General features: G+C 53.2%; 1 protein-coding gene across 1 annotated transcript in view; it reads right to left on the bottom strand.

The window, feature by feature from the left end:
- Positions 1-17,178: 17,178 nt before the first annotated feature.
- The window catches only part of LOC126929510 (aspartate-rich protein 1-like), a 34,504-nt gene continuing 33,261 nt past the window's right edge, over positions 17,179-18,421 (bottom strand). Inside the window, exon 17 of the mRNA XM_050745947.1 lies at positions 17,179-17,687. Within this exon, the coding sequence (XP_050601904.1) occupies positions 17,683-17,687 (5 nt within the window). The 3' untranslated portion in view covers positions 17,179-17,682. The remainder of the gene's footprint in view (positions 17,688-18,421) is intronic.

The following is an 18,421-nucleotide window of genomic DNA, read 5'->3' as shown; positions in this document are numbered from 1 at the left end:
TAAGTTTTGTTTCCATTTTCATTTATCTCAAAGAATTTTCAAACATCACTTGTAATTTCTGCTTTGATTCATTGATTGTTAGGAGTGTGTTTAATTTTTATGTATTCCTGAATTCAGATTTCCTTTGTTATTGATTTCTACCTTCACTCTATTGCAGAGAAGATACTTTGATTTTAGTGCTTTTAAATTAGTGAGATGTGTTTCATGACCTAATACATGGTATAGTCCAGAGAACATTCCATTTGTGCTTGAGAAGAATCTGTATTCTGTGACTCTGTTGTAAATGTTGTCAGGTCTAGCTGATTTACAGTTTTTCAAGTCCTCTACTTCTTTATTGATCTTCTGTTTCATTGTTCTAGCTAGTATTGACCATATAGTATTGCAGCTATTACTGTGAAGCTTTCTGTTTCTTCAGTTACATAAGTCATGACTTCCTGTACTTGGGGGCTCTATAGTTAGATGCACATGTACTAACTGTTAAATCTTCCTGATGAAGTAACTTATGTATCAATATATAATGTCCTTCTTTGTCTCTTGTAATAACTTTCATTGACCAACCCATCTCTTCCTTCGTTCCTTGCCTCCTTCCCTCTTTCCTTCCTCCCTCTCTCCATCCTTCCCTCATGTAAACTGTTGGCTGGACACAGTGGCTTACATCTATCATTCCAGAATTTGGGAGGCCAAGGCGGGTGAAGTACGTGAACCCAGAAGTTTGAGACCAGTCTAGGCAACATGGCGAAACCCAGTCTCTACAACACAGCACAACAAAACAAAACCTAAAATTAGCCGGTCACCTATAGGCCCAGTTGTGCAGCTACTCAGGGAGCTCAGGCTAGTGGATCTATTGAGCCCTGGAGGTCAAGGCTGCAGTGAGCCATGATCACACCACTGCACTCCAGCCTGGGTGACAGAAGGAGACCCTATCTCAAAAAAAAAAAAGAACATAAACAGATAAACTGTTGTTTGGGAGCCGTGTATGCACCAGGCACTAAGCTGGGGACGAGATGGGGTGAAAAGTATGGAGACTTGGGAAAAGGCTGCATCTCTGGGAGACCACAGGTTTTCCTTAGTCAAAGAGGGTCCTGGGAGGGGTAGGTACGATCCCTTGAAGCTGGGTCCTCCAGAGCTCCAGGACCCAAGGTGGAGCTCAGGGTATGAAAAGGCAGCCAGGGGACAGCATCAGGCCTGGTGGGGGCTGGGGCTGGGAGTGGGTGGGACATAGGGAGAGGGCTGTGCTAGCCTCACCCGTGAGCGGCATGAACACCCAGTGCAGCCCCGAAATTGGCTACCCCTCTCCCTGGCCACATCTCTCATTTTTCTCCTGTCCCACATCCCAGGTGGCAGGCTTGGTTGCTTCTTGCTTTATTTTTTTTACCTTGCCACCTGAGTTCTGGTTTAGGTCAATGTTAGGATTAATCTTAGCCAGGGGATTCCCAGGGTCAGCCAGCTGCAGGCAGGGCCACCAGAGCTGGGAAGGTGAATCCCCCACTCCCGTCCCTTGGCCTGACCCCCACACTACTTTCACCTCAGACCTCACTGCCCCTCCAGGCTTCCCTGACCACCCCCTTCACCCAGGAATCTGCTGGTTTCCTGAATGGCTGGCCCTCAGGATCCCTGACCCAGCTTCTCCTTGACCAGAGGGAAGGCTGGGCCCAGGGAGGGAAAGGCACTTGCCCAGGATCACACAGTGTGTCAGCCACAGGTCTGGGCAAGAACCCAGGAGATAACAGCAATGGCTGGGGTTAGGTGAGGATCCCCATGGGCCTAGCGCTCCCTAGGCATTCTCATTTAATCCCCAAAACCACCTGTGGGGAGAGACTGTTGTTATCACCCCCCTGTACAGATGAGGAAACTGAGGCCCATTGAAGGGAATCAAATTGCCCAAGGTCAAGGGCTGCTGAGGGCTGAGCTTGGGCAGGACACTTTTTCTGTCTGACCCTGGGGTTGGGGCTCCCACAGCAGAGGCTCCACTTGGAAGAACACGCTCTGGGCTCCTGCAGGCCTTTGCCAGCTGCCCTTCCTCCTCCTAGCCATTTAGGGGAGGGGTGGCCATCAGGCCCTGTAGCCCTGACTCTGCCTGATTCTGCTCTGAGGCCTCTTTTCTGCATCCCTGAAATGGGGTCAGAGCTGGGGAATGGTGAAGGGAGGTCACCCCACCTGAGCATATCTGGTGCCTGGCAGAGGGCAGTGCTCCATACAGGCGCCCTCCATACAAGTATGTTCCATACAGGTGTGCTCCATACAGGTGTGCTCTGATGTGAGCTTGGGCAGGCCCCTTCCTCTCCCGATCTCCCCATTTCTCAGATGGGAGGCCCTGGGCTGAAAGGGCACCCCTGAGCTGGTTCTGCCTGACTCATTGGGATTTAACTGCTCTGGGCCTCAGTTATCCTACCTGTGAAATGGGACCATGATCCTGGCCGTGGTCCCCCCAGAATCCCTGAGTGGCTCCGCCAGATAAAACGTGTCCCATATTTTATAACTGTTCAGGGAAAATAAGGCCACTGAATAGCGTTTCAACACAGGACACAGCTGCCTTTAGGAATTGCAGATCTGAGGCGTTCAGGGCCTTCATTCTCAGCCTTGCTCCCTCTGGTCCCTGTTCCTGCCCCTCTGCAGGGCTCTGGGGCTTAGGACACGTCAGCCTGCTGGCCTAGCCCAGCGTGCGTTTTCACAGCCCTTGTCTACCATCCACCCCTGAGAACTGTGCACCCTACGGGGCCCTGCCCTGGATGGACCTGCCTCCCTGCATCCTCTGCTCCTTCAGTCTTCTCTACTCGGGGTCACTGCCTGTGTGCCATTCAGGGCCCAGACCCCCTCCCTCCCTTGTCCCCTGTCCCAGTGAAGACCTGGCCCAGTGCAGGGCCCAGCCATGTGGCAGAACAGAAGAAATTTCTGGCTGGTGACCAGGGTGGCAGGGCGGGTGGCATGGCAGACAGGTTCTAGGGTCTCTGAGATGATCCTTCAGGGTGCTTTTGTGGGGGCCTGTGTGCACCTGCCATGTCCCTGTTGAGAGAAGGAGCGCTAAGGTCACTCCTGTGCCTTTGCTCACACCCATCTTCCAGCATGACTTCCTCCCTCTGCCCTCCAGCCCTGGTTCCAGCTCCCAGGCCTGTTTGAGGTTGCCACTGCCACCAGGCCACCTTTGCTGATGTGGAATCCCCAGCATCCCCTGCCCCTCATTTTCTTCATAGAGGGTCTCACCTGCAGCCTGAGCTCTGGGCTGGGCAGGGACAAGTACTCCCAAGAGACCCCAGTGCCACAGCCCCCTTCTCCCACGGTGCATGAGCAGGCACACTTCAGGTCTCACCGGGGCTTTGCGAGGCTGATCCTGCCTTGCCTGGGACATCAGGGGCTGAAGGTCTATATAGGTCAGGCCCCAGGAGGCCTCAGGGGGCTTGTGGAAGGATGGGAGGGGGTGTGCATGGACAGATATATGGATGGACAGACTGATGGAAAAACGGATGAGTAACTGTCCAGTCTGAAGTCCTGTCCATGGAGGAGGGACCCAGGAAGGCCTCTTGGGGACAACTGTGCTTCCAGGTTCCTTGTCACTACCCAAGGGTCCCAGGGCAGCAATCAGAAGGGTCCCCATTTCCCTTTCACTCCCTGTAACTGGCCCAGCACCCCTGAAATGTCCAAGGTCTGGAGGCAGCAGGTGGGGTGTGTTCTATAGGGACTCACTTCCAGCTTTTGCCAATCCTGCCTACCCCTGGGTCCCTCTGAGCTCCAAGTGTCTGGTGGTGCCCTACAGTTGGCCATAGCTCTACACCCAGCATCTTGAAAAGTTCCTGGTGATCCCTGAGGAGGCGGCAGGGGCTGCATGAACAGAAGGTTCTGGAGCAGAAGATATCACTTCTGATTCTTGACTGACTGTGATCTTGAGACCCTGTCTAGCTTAGGTCTGGGCACAGGGCTTAGGCACCTCAGTGCTGGGATAGAGGCCCATTTTCCAGCTGTGCTGGGGTAGGCTTCATTAACCGAACCCTCCCCTACCCCTATGTCCCCACCGCAACCAACTTCCCCTCTAAAAACCATTTGTCAATTTTGTTTTGGTGGGTTTTTTTGTTTTTGTTTTTGTTTTTTTTGAGACGGAGTCTCGCTCTGTGGCCCAGGCTGGAGTGCAGTGGCATGATCTCAGCTCACTGCAAGCTCTGCCTCCTGGGTTCATGCCATTCTGCTGTTTCACCCTCCCGAGTAGCTGGGACTACAAGTGCCCGCCACCACTACCGGGTAATTTTTTGTATTTTTAGTAGAGACGGGATGTCATCATTAGCCAGGTTGGTCTCGATCTCCTGACCATGTGATTCACCCGCTTTGGCCTCCCAATGTTCTGGGATTACAGGCGTGAGCCACTGAGCCCGGCCAGCAATTTCTAATAAACATATGCTTATGCATATCAAGCAAACCCTAGTCCTAGGTTTTTACCCAAGTGGAATGAGAACTTATGTTTAAACAAAAATTTGTTTGAAAATATTTATACTGATTTTATTCACCATTGACAAGAAGCAGAAACATTTGGTTTGACCCACGACACACATACACACACACCACACACACCACACACAGACCACACCACACACCACACATATACCACACACACCACACACACACCACACACCACGTACACCACACACACCACATACCACACACGCCACACACACCACACAACCACACACACCACACACCCACAAACCACACACACACACACCACACCACACACACCCACACACCACACACACCCCACATACCACACACACACACACACGCCACACACCACACACGCCACACACCCCACACAACCACGCACACACCACACACAACACACCACACACCACACACACACTACACACCACACATGCACCACGCACCACACACGCACCACACACGCACCACACACGCACCCCACACGCACCACACATGCACCACACACACCAACACCACATATACCACACACACACACCACACACACCACACACACCACACCACCACACACCACACACACCACACACCACACACACCCCACATACCACACACCACACACGCCACACATCACACACGCCACACACCACACACGCCACACACCCCACACAACCACACACACACCACACACAACACACCACACACACATTACACACCACACATGCACCACGCACCACACACGCACCACACACGCACCCCACACACACCACACACACCAACACCACATATACCACACACACACACACCACACACACCACACACACCACACACCCACACACCCACACACCCACACACCACACACACCACACACCACACACACCCCACATACCACACACCACACACGCCACACATCACACACGCCACACACCACACACGCCACACACCACACACACTACACCCCACACACACCACACACCACACACACTGTAATGCCCAGACTGTCTGTTCCCCAAAGAAGAGCACCAGAGTCCAGAGTCAAAGCCAAGCGGCAAGGATCTTTACTACAAGTTCGAACCTGGTCCCTCCATTCCACAGCATACAAGAGGGCCCCAAACAACCCGAGCGTTTGCTTTTTATAGCCCGAAAGTTGCAGGGGAACAAAGAAATTCCTTTTGGCTCCCGCACTTTCAGTAACCTTGAACGGCTGTCTCCTTATCGGAGACTTTCCAGGTGGTGTTTGTACTGGGCTCAGGGAGTTTGAGAGATATATGGTGGTATGTGGTGGGATGGGAGGATGGGATGTGTTTGTACTAGGCTCAGGGAGTTTTGAGCCCGGGGCTGAGGAATGTGCCCAGCTCCTTTCATTCCCCCCTTCTTTTCAGGTATCTCTAGAGCCAATCTTGGGTCTTATAAGTCTGATTCTGTTTCAGCGTTTACAGGTTGGTATTGGGCTCTGAGGACCATGAGTTGTACGGTGTCAAACCTCTCCCTAACAAATTGTAAAATTCTGTTAACAACACAAGGTCCTACGGTAAGTAGAAATAGTAGACTTAGCAGGGGTCCAAGGAAGGGGGCTAACAGAGAAAACATAGAGGAGTTCCACCATTGGTCTGCAGCTGAAGCAAACTGCCGTGTTTTTACTTCTGCGCTTAACTTGCGTAACTGTTGGACCCGGTCCTCTACAAGCCCTGATTCATTTATGTAGAAACAACAGTCTTCTTTTAGAAATATACATGTACCACCTTTTTCTGCAGTGAGTAGGTCTAGGGCCCTCCGGTTCTGCAAGGTTACCTGAGCTAGGGACGTGAGCTGCCGCTGAAGGGAGGCAAGGGACTCAGCCGACTCCTCCATAGCAACGGCAAATTGTTGGTATAACTTGTTGCTTTCTATGAGGGTGTGACCTAGGGCTCCCCCCACCAGTCCGGCCACAATGAAGGATGCGGTGAGGGAGATTCCTGCAATGAGGGGGAGAAATATGGCTCGTGCAGGTCTCGGTCTAGGGTCTGGGTGAATAACAGCACTAGTCCAGTTACCGGTATACCCTAGGAACTCGCCGGCAGTAAGTAGAGTCAACCGGGGAACTAATGTGACGGGAAGACACAGTAGGTTGGTAACAGAGGGGCTTGATAGGTTTTTAGATAAGGTTCCATTACACCAGAAGAATATGCCTGATGGAGCCAGGTGATATTAGGGGGCGTTGCAGTGATGCTGCAGAGGCTGGAATTGGTTCCTGAGAAACAGTAGGGAAACTTCTCCTGACTGGGGTTTAGGTATAGGGGCACGTTTAGGAGCATATGAGAGGTTTTGGAGGTTGTTAGCTTGGGCAAAGGTAGAGGATCCCCATGACAGAGGGACAGCGGTTAGCGGTGGACGCCCTAGAGTGGCACACAGAAAGCAGCCAGACAGGCTGTGAAGTCCTGTAAGGTTAGCAAGTTCTAGTCCTTCTTGTAATAACTTTAACCAGGAGAAAGGACGTAAGTCTTGTGTTAGTCTGTTTTCCTGTCGTTGGATATTCCCGTGGACTAGGGGCAGTACTTGCACTAGGCCTCGCCACAGATAGAGGTGACTGCTAGGCCATGTGGAGGAGGGGGAGTAGTATACAGCCCCATGTTGAGGCGTGGTTCAGCGGGAGTTCCAGGGGTCTCTAACTATCCATGTATATGAAAAGTCTCTATCCCGTCTGCGATGGAAGGGCCACTTAGGGTCTAACTGTTTTCTCTCTCCCCAATAACGGGGTCTATGGATGTTACAATAGTTATAAGGACAGCCGGCATTTTGGTGCCACCAATAGTGTTTACAATTGTATTTAGTCTGATCAAACTCAAAGCATATTATTGGTGTCATAGGTTTGGCTATTTGGAAACCAGTAAAATTTAGTAGAATTGGGCTGTTGCACCCTGAGGAGGGGCAATCAGCACTGGCCAATAATTTCCCGGGCTTATGAGGTTGTCCAGGGTGGGTTCGGTTTTCATAAAGCCAGAATCTCCAGACAAAGGGATTAAGAGCTGGTTTTGTGATTTCCCTAGCGGCCACTAGGGCGACTAACGTTAGGGTTAAACTACCTAACTGCATGTTTGCAGTGAGCTATGCTGCCGGCGCAGGGTGAGTTTTAAGGGGTTGTTTTTAGCTCTGTCCACAGTCCACGTGTCCGGTGCTTCAGCCGCCGCCGTGATTGGTCCTAGAAGGTCGGAGGTTGGGTCCACTGGCTTGACGTGGGTGTAGTGGATCCACGACGCGATGCCTTCTACCTTCAGGGCGGTGGGTGTGGTTAGGAGTACCTGGAGTGGTCCTTTCCACCTGGGTTCTAGGGTCTTTTGTTGGTGTCGCTTGACCAGGACCCAGTCTCCCGGCTGGTACGGATGGGGTGTCGGCGGGGGACCGGTCTCATATAGTTCCTTCAGCTTGGGCCAGATTTCTTGATGAATTTTCTGCAAGGCTTGTAGGGAAAATAAGAGTTCAGAGATATTTTCTGTTTCAGACTTGAGCAGATCCTCTTTTAGGCTGGGAACTAAGGGTGGGGGTCTGCCATACATAATTTCATAAGGGGTAAGGCCCAGTCTGTAAGGGGTATTACGGGCCCGGAACAGAGCGTAGGGGAGAAGGACCACCCAATTAGCGCCAGTCTCCATAGTTAATTTAGTTAAGGTCTCTTTTAAGGTCCGATTCATTCTCTCTACCTGTCCTGAACTCTGGGGCCTGTAAGCACAATGTAGTTTCCAATTTGCCCCAAGGATGGAAGCCAAATCCTGACTTACCTTAGCGACGAAGGCCGGCCCATTGTCTGACCCTATCTGGACGGGGAAGCCATACCTGGGGAGGATATCTTCCAGGATTTTCTTTACTACAACCTGAGCAGTTTCCTTTTTGGTGGGGAATGCTTCAATCCACCCTGAAAAAGTATCTACAAAGACAAGTAAGTACCGATATCCGTATTTTCCTGGCTTTATTTCAGTAAAATCTACTTCCCAGTAGATACCGGGCCTGGTTCCCCTGAGCCTTGTTCCCGATGCAGCCTGGGATTGGGGGTAGGCATTGTTAAGCTGGCAGACTCTGCAACTTGTCACAATGTTGCTGGCCGTCTCGGCTGTATGCCTGAATTTGAGCTTAGAGCGTCTGATCAGGTCTATCATCTGCCGAGCACCCAGGTGGGTGGTTCGGTGGATGTGTTGTAACACTTGTTGTCCTGATTTTTCTGGTAGGATGGTTTGGTCATTAGTATCAGTCCACCACCCATTCTGGATCTGTTTCAGGGGAAGCTTGTCAATCCACTGGAGATCTTGTTCTGAATAATCAGGGAAATATGGCAAGTCCCGGGGGCCCGGGTCAGGGAGCTGGAGTGCAAGGAGTTGGCTAGGAGCCTTCGCCACCTTTCTTGCAGTTTGGTCCGCCAGAAAGTTGCCTTGAGCAGTTGGAGTAGTTAGTTTCTGATGCCCCGGGCAATGCACAATGGCTAACTTTTCTGGCCTCCATAGGGCTGTTAGCAGGGCTAGGATTTCTTGCTTGTTTTTTTATCTCTTTTCCTTCAGCCGTCAGTAACCCCCGCTCCCTGTAAATGGCCCCATGTGTATGCGCCGTTGCAAAAGCATATCGGCTGTCTGTATATACCGTCAGGTTTTCCCCGCCCCTAAGGTAAGAGCTTGGGTGAGCGCTATCAGTTCGGCCTTCTGGGCCGATGTCCCCGGGGGTAGGGGTTCCGCCCAGATTACCTCAGTCTCTGAAGTTACTGCCGCTCCAGCGTACCTCTGGCCCTGATGCATGAAGCTGCTCCCATCAGTGAACCAAACGAGGTCGGCGTCAGGAAGTGGGCGGTCCTGCAGGTCTTCTCGAACTCCGTGCACCTGAGCTAGTATCTCGGTGCAGTCGTGGAGTGGGGCGTCCAGGTCCGGGTTGGGCAGCAGCAAGGCAGGGTTTAAGGTCGTTGGGGACAGGAAAGTTATCCTGAGAGGATTTAGTAGTAGTCCTTGGTAGTGGGTGAGTCGGGCGTTACTCATCCAGCGATTAGGTGGCTGTTTGAGTACACCTTCGATGGCATGTGGAGTAACGACCCGCAATTCTTGCCCCATGACAAGTTTATCAGCATCCTGCACCATCAGAGCCATGGCTGCAATCATTCGGAGACAGGGGGGCCACCCAGCAGCCACTGGGTCTAACTTCTTTGACAGGCAACTGGCCTTCGCCAGGGGCCTAAGTTTTGAGTTATTACCGCCTTGGCGACACCTTTATTCTCATCTACGTATAAGTGGAAGGGCTTGGTAACATCAGGTAGTCCCAGTGCAGGCGCGGAGAGTAGGGTGGTTTTAATCTGTTGGAAAGCCGACTCGGCTTCGTCTGTCCACTTAAATGGCCGCTGCCCCCGTGTTGCCTGATATAAGGGTTTAGCCAGTTCTGCGAACCCAAGTATCCATAGTCTGCGAAACCCCGCCAACCCCAGGAATTCCCTCACTTGTCGGGTGGATTGTGGCCTGGGGATCTGCAGAACAGTTTGTTTCCGGGCGTCTGTTAACCAGCGCTGCCCTTCTTTAAGCAGATACCCTAGATATGTTACCTCTGGCTTACAGATTTGAGCTTTTTTTGCCGAGGCTCGGTAGCCTAGATTTCCCAGAGCTTGTAAGAGACCCTTGGTCCCTTGGATGCAAGCTTCTTGGGTCTCAGCAGCAATCAGGAGGTCATCAACATACTGTAGTAAGGTTATTTCAGGGTGTTTGCGTCGGTACTCACCCAGGTCTTCATGGAGGGCCTCATCGAACAGGGTAGGAGAGTTTTTGAATCCTTGCGGCAGTCTGGTCCATGTCAGTTGGCCACTTATGCCCCTATCGGGGTCATTCCACTCGAAGGCGAAGAGCTTTTGGCTCTGAGGAGCTAAAGGCAAACTGAAGAAAGCATCTTTTAAATCTAAAACAGTGTACCATTGATGTTTGGGGTTTAGGGTACTCAGGAGGGTATATGGGTTAGGCACAGTTGGATGTGTGTCCACAATCCTCTTATTGATTTCTCTTAAGTCTTGTACAGGTCTGTATTCTCCACTATTAGGTTTTCGTACCGGCAACAATGGAGTATTCCAGGGCGAGTGACATGGGCGAAGGACCCCTTGGTCAAGGAGCCAGCAGATATGCGGGGCAATTCCTTTCTTGGCCTCTAGGGGCATCGGGTATTGGCATACCCGCACGGGGTCTGCCCCAGGTTTAAGTTCAACAAATAAGGCAGGACAGTGTTTTGCTAGTCCTAAGCCCCCTGTTTCCGCCCAAGCTTCTGGATATTGCTGGAGCCAGGTTGCTATGTCCTGGTCAGGGGCCGTTTGCTCCTGGTGGAGCCGGTACTCATCTTCTAGGGTTATAGTCAGGACGGACACGGGTTGATTGTGGGAGTTGGTCACGACGGGCCCCTCAGGGAGGAAATGGATCTGTGCTCCCATTTTAGTTAGCAGGTCTCTCCCTAATAGGGGACAGGGGCTCTCAGGGATGACCAGGAAAGAATGGGTTACATTCTTGGCTCCGAGGTTTACTGTTCTTTGTGTTGTCCATGGGTATTTCTTAACTCCTGTGGCCCCTTGTACCCACGAGGACTTGGAGGATAATTTCCCATTAGTTTTAACTAAGACTGAGTGCTGTACTCCCGTATCGACCAAGAACTGGACCGGGGACCCCTCTACTTGCAAAGTTACCCTAGGTTTGGGGAGAGGATCCGAACCCCGTCTTCCCTAGTCTTCATCTTGAGTGACTAGTACGGGTGTAGACCTAGGGGGTCCCTGTCCTCGTTGCTTCTTTTTGGGGCAGTCTCTTACCCAGTGGCCAGCCTCCTTGCAGTAGGCACATTGGTCTTTTCTCAGATTATCATGCCTGGGGGGCCGCCTAGGTTGGGTGTACTCTGGCTGTAGATGTTCTTTCTGTACTATTGCTGCCAGGACCTTGGTCATTTTTTCAGTGGCCTTAAATTGCCTTTCTTCTGGAGTATCTCTGTTATTATAAACCCGCTGGGCTATCTGAAGGAGGTCCTGAATCCGCTTTCCTTCCAAGTCTTCTAATTTTTGGAGTTTTCTTTTAATATCTGGGGCTGCCTGATTTACGAAAGACATTACAACAGCTGCCTGACTTCCTGGAGCCTCTGGATCTATGGGGGTGTACTGTCTAAAAGCTTCCATTAATCTTTCTAAGTATGTAGCTGGGCTCTCTGTCTTTCCCTGTAGAATAGAATATACTTTAGCCAAATTAGTGGGCTTGCGAGCAGCTGCCCGGAGACCTGCCATTAGAGTCTGGCGATAAAGGTGTAGCCGTCCCCTACCTTCTGCCGTGTTGTAGTCCCACGCCGGCCTGGTCAGAGGAAAGGTCGCGTTTATGAGGTCAGGGTTGGCAGTCGGTTGACCGTCGTCCCCCGGGACCAGCTTTCTAGCTTCTACCTGTATTCTCTCTCGCTCTTCCGTGGTAAACAAGATTCGGAGGAGCTGCTGACAATCATCCCAAGTGGGCTGGTGGGTGAACATGACACTATCCAGTAAAGCCAGTAAATCTTTGGGGTTGTCTGAAAACCAAGCACTCTGAGTCTTCCAGTTATACAGATCAGTGGTGGAGAATGGCCAGTACTGGAGCCTGGGGATTCCTGTGTCATCTGGGGGTCCTATTTCCCGAAGGGGTAAAGCCACCGTGGAGTCAGGCGGCTGGGGGGGGCTAGTCTGCGAAGTGCGCCCTCGCGTCCGCCCCGCCGGCCCTTCAAAGTTACTTTCTCTTTCAGCGGGCCTGTGAGTGCCGGCTGCCTCCCCCCCGCCTGCTCTCTCCCGCGACTCAGCCCGGGGGGTGGGTCCGGGTGCGTCGGCCGCCTCCCGTCCGCCTACTCCCTCCCACGACTCAGCCCGGGGGGCCGGGGCCTGGGGCCCGGAGGGGTACGGAGGGGGTTCTGTGAACAGTGGGTCCCCGCTATCAGGTAGAACAGGATGGGGGGGGGCAGTTGGTTGCTTGGATTTTAGTGGTCGAGCAACCAGTGCCTTACAGGGTTCAGAGGCTAATTGGAAAGGGGACAGCCAAGGAGGCGGGTTCTCAACAAGGTCCTGCCATATGAGGATATATGGGATATGATCTAAGTGGCCCGCACGCCCAGGTAGGAAAATCTTGGATTTTACCCTAGTAATGACAGCAAGCCGGAAGGTCTCTTCGGGTGGCCACCCCACATCAAAGGCAGGCCATTCGGAGCGACACAGAGTAATTAGCTTTCCTTTCCTGATTTCCATACCAAGATCATGGCCCCTTGCTCTAACTTCTTTGAAATTACTTGTAAGGAGAGATAGAGGAGTGCTCTGGGTATTACCCATCCTGTAATGATTTGTAGTCTCTTCCTGTAAAGGAATGTGGGTTAGAATCCCTGTAAAGTAAATCTGATCTGACTTATTAATGATACCTAGTCGCAGGCGCGCTTTGGCAGCCCGGGAACCGGGGCAGTTCAGGCTGCAAGCATGCGCGCCGGAAGCCGGAAGCCCCGGGGACCGGGGCCGCGAGTGCACCAGAAGCCCCGGGGACCGGGGCCGCGAGTGCACCGGAAGCCGGAAGCCCCGGGGACCGGGGCCGCTAGCGCGCCGGAAGCCCCGGGGACCGGGGCCGCGAGCACACCGGAAGCCCCGGGGACCAGGGCCGCGAGTGCGCGCCGGAGGCCAGAAGCCCCGGGGACCGGGGCCGCGAGCGCGCGCCGAAGGCTGGAAGCCCCGGGGACTGGGGCCGTTCAGATCGCACGCGCGCACCAGGAGCCCGGGGACCGGGGCAGTTCAGATCGCACGCGCGCACCGGAAGCCGGGAGCCCGGGGACCAGGGCGGTTCAGATCGCACGTGCGCACCGGAAGCCGGGAGCCCGGGGACCGGGGCGGTTCAGATTGCACACGCGCACCGGAAGCCGGGGTCAGAGACAGCTACTGCCCAAACCACAAATGCGCTCAGGGCAGTTCAGATCAGAGAGAACTACTGCCCAAACCGCAAACACGCTCGGGGCAGTTCAGATCAGAGACAGCTAGATCAGACGAGAGCCAGGGGACGTCTCTCACTGGCCTCCACTGGCCGTCCTATAGCGCGTCTGCCAGGACTGTACCAGCTCCAGTTTCAGACCTCGTGAGTCACAGATTCAGATTCAGAACAGACACAGACAGACAAAGACGAGCCAGCTCACCTATCAGTAGATCGATCCTAGCAGATCCGTTGACCAGGGGTCTGGTGGGCTTGGGGAATCCCGGACGAGCCCCCAGATGTAATGCCCAGACTGTTTGTTCCCCAAAGAAGACCACCAGAGTCCAGAGTCAAAGCCAAGCGGCAAGGATCTTTACTACAAGTTCGAACTTGGTCCCTCCATTCCACAGCATACAAGAGGGCCCCGAACAACGCGAGCGTTTGCTTTTTATAGCCCGAAAGTTGCAGGGGAACAAAGAAATTCCTTTTGGCTCCCGCGCTTTCAGTAACCTTGAACGGCTGTCTCCTTATCGGAGACTTTCCAGGTGGTGTTTGTACTGGGCTCAGGGAGTTTGAGAGATATATGGCGGTATGTGGTGGGATGGGAGGATGGGATGTGTTTGTACTAGGCTCAGGGAGTTTTGAGCCCGGGGCTGAGGAATGTGCCCAGCTCCTTTCAACACCACACATGCACCACACACCACACACGCACCACACATGCACCACACATGCACCACACCCCCCCACCGCACACACCGCACACCACACACACACCAAACACCACACAACCACACACACATACACATCACACACCACACAGACCACACACACCCACACACCACACACAGACGCCACACCACACCCCCACATGCACACCACACACACACCACACACCACACACACGCCACACACCCCACACCACACACGCACCACACACACTACACACCACACACACACAACACACACCACACATGCCACACACACGCCACACACACACCGCACACACACCACACATACACATTACACCACACACCATACACATCACACACCGCACACAACCACACCACACATGCCACACGCACCACACACACCACACACACACCACACACAACCACATACACACCACATACACCACACACACACCGCAGCACACACCATACACACAACACACACCGCACCATACACCACACACAACACACACCGCACCATACACTACACACCACACACACCACCCACACCACACACACACCACACACACACCACACACACACAAGTGGAAACCCAATTATCATTCAACTGGTGAATGGCTAAACACATTGTGAGACCTTCATAAATAGAATCAACAATAATAGGGAACAAACTATTGATCCATAAGGCAACTGGGATGAATTGCAACATTGTTACACTGAACTCAGGAAGCCAGACTCAGAAGGTTACCTACTTAGACTCCTACTCAGCATTAAAAAGGAACAAACTACGTTGCAACCGAGCCGCCTGGAGGAAAACCCAGAAAACTATGCTGAGTGGGAGAAAGCCAGTCCCCAGAAGTCACATACTGTATGATTCTATGTGCAGAACATTCTTGAAATGACAAAATTATACAAGGGGAGACGAAATTAGTGGTTGCCAGGGGCTAAGGAGGGGTTTGGGACAGTGGGACGTGGGTGTTTCTGTGAAAGGGCAGCATGAGGGCTGTTTGGGAGGGAACTTTCCGTTCTCGCTGTATCAGTGTCAATATCCTGGCTGTGATCCGTTACTGTAGCTGCAAGGTGCTACCCTTGAGGGAACTTGCGGGAGTACCAAGGATCCCACTGTATTATTCCTCACAACTGCATGAGAAGCTACAATTATCTCAAAATTAAAAGTTTAATTTAAAAAACGGTCACATCCTTTACGTTTGCACTTCTATGATACTCTGTAAAAAGCAAAAGTATAGGGTCAGAACGAGATCAGTGGTTGCCATGATTGGGGTACAGAAAGGCTTTGACTATAAGAGGAACATAAGGGCTGAGAGCAGCGGCTCACCTGGTCGCTGGCCCTTCCTGGGTCCTCTGCACCTGCCCTCTCAGTCCCTGACATGACTTCACCCACAGCCTCCTGCTGGCTTCTCAGGCCCCTGGCCAGGCAGCTTTGGGGGGTGACGGGGAACTTGCAAGTTCTTTTTCAAACCCACCCAGTTGCTCTGCAAAATCCTTCCTGAGCCCTGAGGCCAACCAGCATGGGAGGGGGTGTGGCCAGTCCACCCTCAGTGCCCTTACCTGTCGTGCAGTGGCCCACGGTGTCATCAGTAAGGGTCTGATCCCCTCACTGGTGTAGAAGCTGCAGAGGAGCAGCTCCAGGAACTCATCCTGGCCTCTGCCTGCAGGAGGATGCAGGAGAGGGTCTGGCACCTCCTCCCCATGAGGAAGGCAAGAACAGGAGAAGCACTGATGACGATCCTGACACCCAGCAGTCACTGAGAGCCTCCTGTGTGCCAGGCATTGTCTCCAAACCTCGTATTTAGAAAACCCTCCAGCGAGGTGATGTCTGCCTCCACAGGTGAGGAAACGGAGGCGCAGTGTCTTGTCTCTCACCCCAGGTCACACAGGATCACAGTCTACATCCTGGCCTCAAAACTGGGGCAGCACAAAGACTCAGAGCTTGCGGTGGTTGGGGGGTGTTCCCACACTGGGCCCCCTCATTGTGAGGATGGGCTGGTCACCGACCCCCAGATTCCCTGCTGTGGCTGTGGTCATGTCCCCTTGCTGGGGGGCCCTCTTGCCTTCCCTAGGTCCTGAGAGTCTCATTAGAGGCTCGGGTATTTCGCCAATTGTGGTCCCTGAACCAGACCACAGGTGGTCTGTGGAAATGCATGTTCCCAGGCCCCGTCCCAGCCCTATCATTCTTAGGTTTGCACAGAGGTCCCTTTCTGTGCGACCAGGAGAGTGGCTTTCCAGGAGAGAGCTTTCTCTCTGAAACTGCGGCCTCCCCAGCCTCCCCGCATCCTCCTGTGTCCACTGTGACCACCATCCTTGCCGTCATTTTCTGTGTTATCCCCAAAGGTCACAGCAGGGGAACTTTGGCCCCAAGTTGAGAATTACCTGGCTCAAAAGAGTGCTGAGGTGAGAAACCCAGCTCTTGCCTCAGTGTCTCGCTGCATGAATGAATCAGGGAATTTCTGCAGCAGGGGGACGGGGTGGCACCTCCCCTGAGACTGCAGGCACAAGGGTCAAAAGAGGGCTGGGGTGCGAGGGGGTGAGAAGAGACCCCTTCAGCTTGTTAGGAATGCCCTGTGTTGGTGGCCTGCTGAGAAGTATGTATCCCTGGACACACAAGCCATCAGCCTGCTCCTGAAGGTGCTACACTCACCCATGGGCAGGGTGTGCCTGAAGGCCACCAAGGCCTTCACCATGCTGCCAGAGGCCCCTGAGGGTTGGAAGGTCCTGCAGGCCCACACACATACCTTCCGTGTCCTGGAGAAGGACTCTGACAGTAAGGCTTACGAGGGTGAGGCCTTACAGCAGGTGACCCAGATCACCATCGATGTCATTGAGTGGAAGCCCTGAGCCCCTCATCAGGTCAGATCTGATCAGCCACTTCTGCACCTGAATCAATGCGCTCAGTCTCTTTATTTCAAGTCGGAATGGCACTTTCCGTTCCTGGAGCACAGTCACGTCTCTTCTCACTCTCTTGCCAAAGGCAAAATGCCAGGCCCAGAAACACCAGGTTCGGGATGGTACAGGCCGAACCCAGTGCCGGGGGATGTATGGGAGGTGCACTTGGAGTTTTGCTCGCTGCTGGGGCCAAGGGTTCCCCTCAGAATGTAGAGAGCAGGATTGAGACCTCCAGGGACAAAGCTGGGGGAAGGAAGGAACCCAGCTGTACCAGGCACCGCCCAGGTTTCAGAAGCTCCAGTGATTGACCCATGGGGTGTGGCTGGGTGTCACTCTCCTCAGCCAGGTTTGCCTGCTCCCATCCTGGGTGGCAGGAAGGAAGGTAAAAGGTGAAACGAGATGCAGTTTCTTTTGACTGAGGATGAACTCTATCCTAACAGGCTCCCCCAGGGATGAGAGCTCGGGACAGGGAGAGGTTCTGGTTTCCTCCATAAGATCTTCCCAGCAAATAGCTGCATTCTTCAGTCACCCAAGCACGCCCCCAGGCTGGCCTGAAGCCCAGCCACCTCGAAGGCACATTCCTGGTGCTGTCCAGGAGGGGAGCCTAGGAATCACACGAAAGTCTCCATCACTTCTTTACGCCAAGCCTGGGAAAACGCCTGACTGCAGAGCTTGAGCCTCCCTCAGATGTTCCTGTAGCACGCGCTGGCCTGCCCTTTGGGTCAGCACCCTGGTCAGCTCCTGGAATGGCTTCACCCTGGATGAAGAAGAGACAATCCCTTTTCAGTGAGAACTGTGACGTCATCCCACTAAGCAGCCTCCACACCAGCATCTCCTGGGCTCCCGCCTCTGCAGTCCAGGCTGAGGAGAAATTAGAGATGCGGGAACTCATTAGACAGGGACAGAGGTGCCTCTGTTACAAGGGGAGGGCCAGGAACACAGACTATGTTGGGACCTAGAAGTCCTGAGCACCACATCCTTGCCTCCATTCTCCAAGGCCCATTTACCACACCCATTATCAGCTTCTGGGATTTAAGAAGCTGCTGCTGGGAGAGGTATGGGAGCCAGCCTGGAAGAGGCAACTGGTAGTTCAACTGTAGCCCAAAGGCACAAACTGCCACCCCAGACAACCAAGGCTGGACAAGGGCAGTGGGACGGCCAGTGGCTATAATCCCACACTGTGGAGGGAGCCACCTGTGTTGAGACCCCAGCTCTACACTGACTGTTTACCTATGGAGCCTGGGGCAAGTTGATTAACTGCTCAGTGCCTCAGTTTTCCTAGCTCTAAAGTGGGGATAGTAATTGTGCCTATCATAAATGGGTATGATTTTGGCAGTGCCAGGTGTATCATACTGAAGACAAGTGCCTTGTACATTGTGGGTACCCAAGAAGCCAGTTTACAGCCCCTCAGAGGAGACACAGCAGGCATCTGAGGGGGCCTGGAGTCCTGCATCCTGCAGGTGCCTGGGGCCCTATGTCCAGGAGAAGCTG

The sequence above is a fragment of the Macaca thibetana genome, chromosome 10 (assembly GCF_024542745.1).
Source record: "Macaca thibetana thibetana isolate TM-01 chromosome 10, ASM2454274v1, whole genome shotgun sequence".
Lineage (NCBI taxonomy): Eukaryota > Metazoa > Chordata > Mammalia > Primates > Cercopithecidae > Macaca > Macaca thibetana.
The sequence above is the reverse complement of the archived record's forward strand: the minus strand, read 5'-3'. Positions and strand labels throughout refer to the sequence as shown.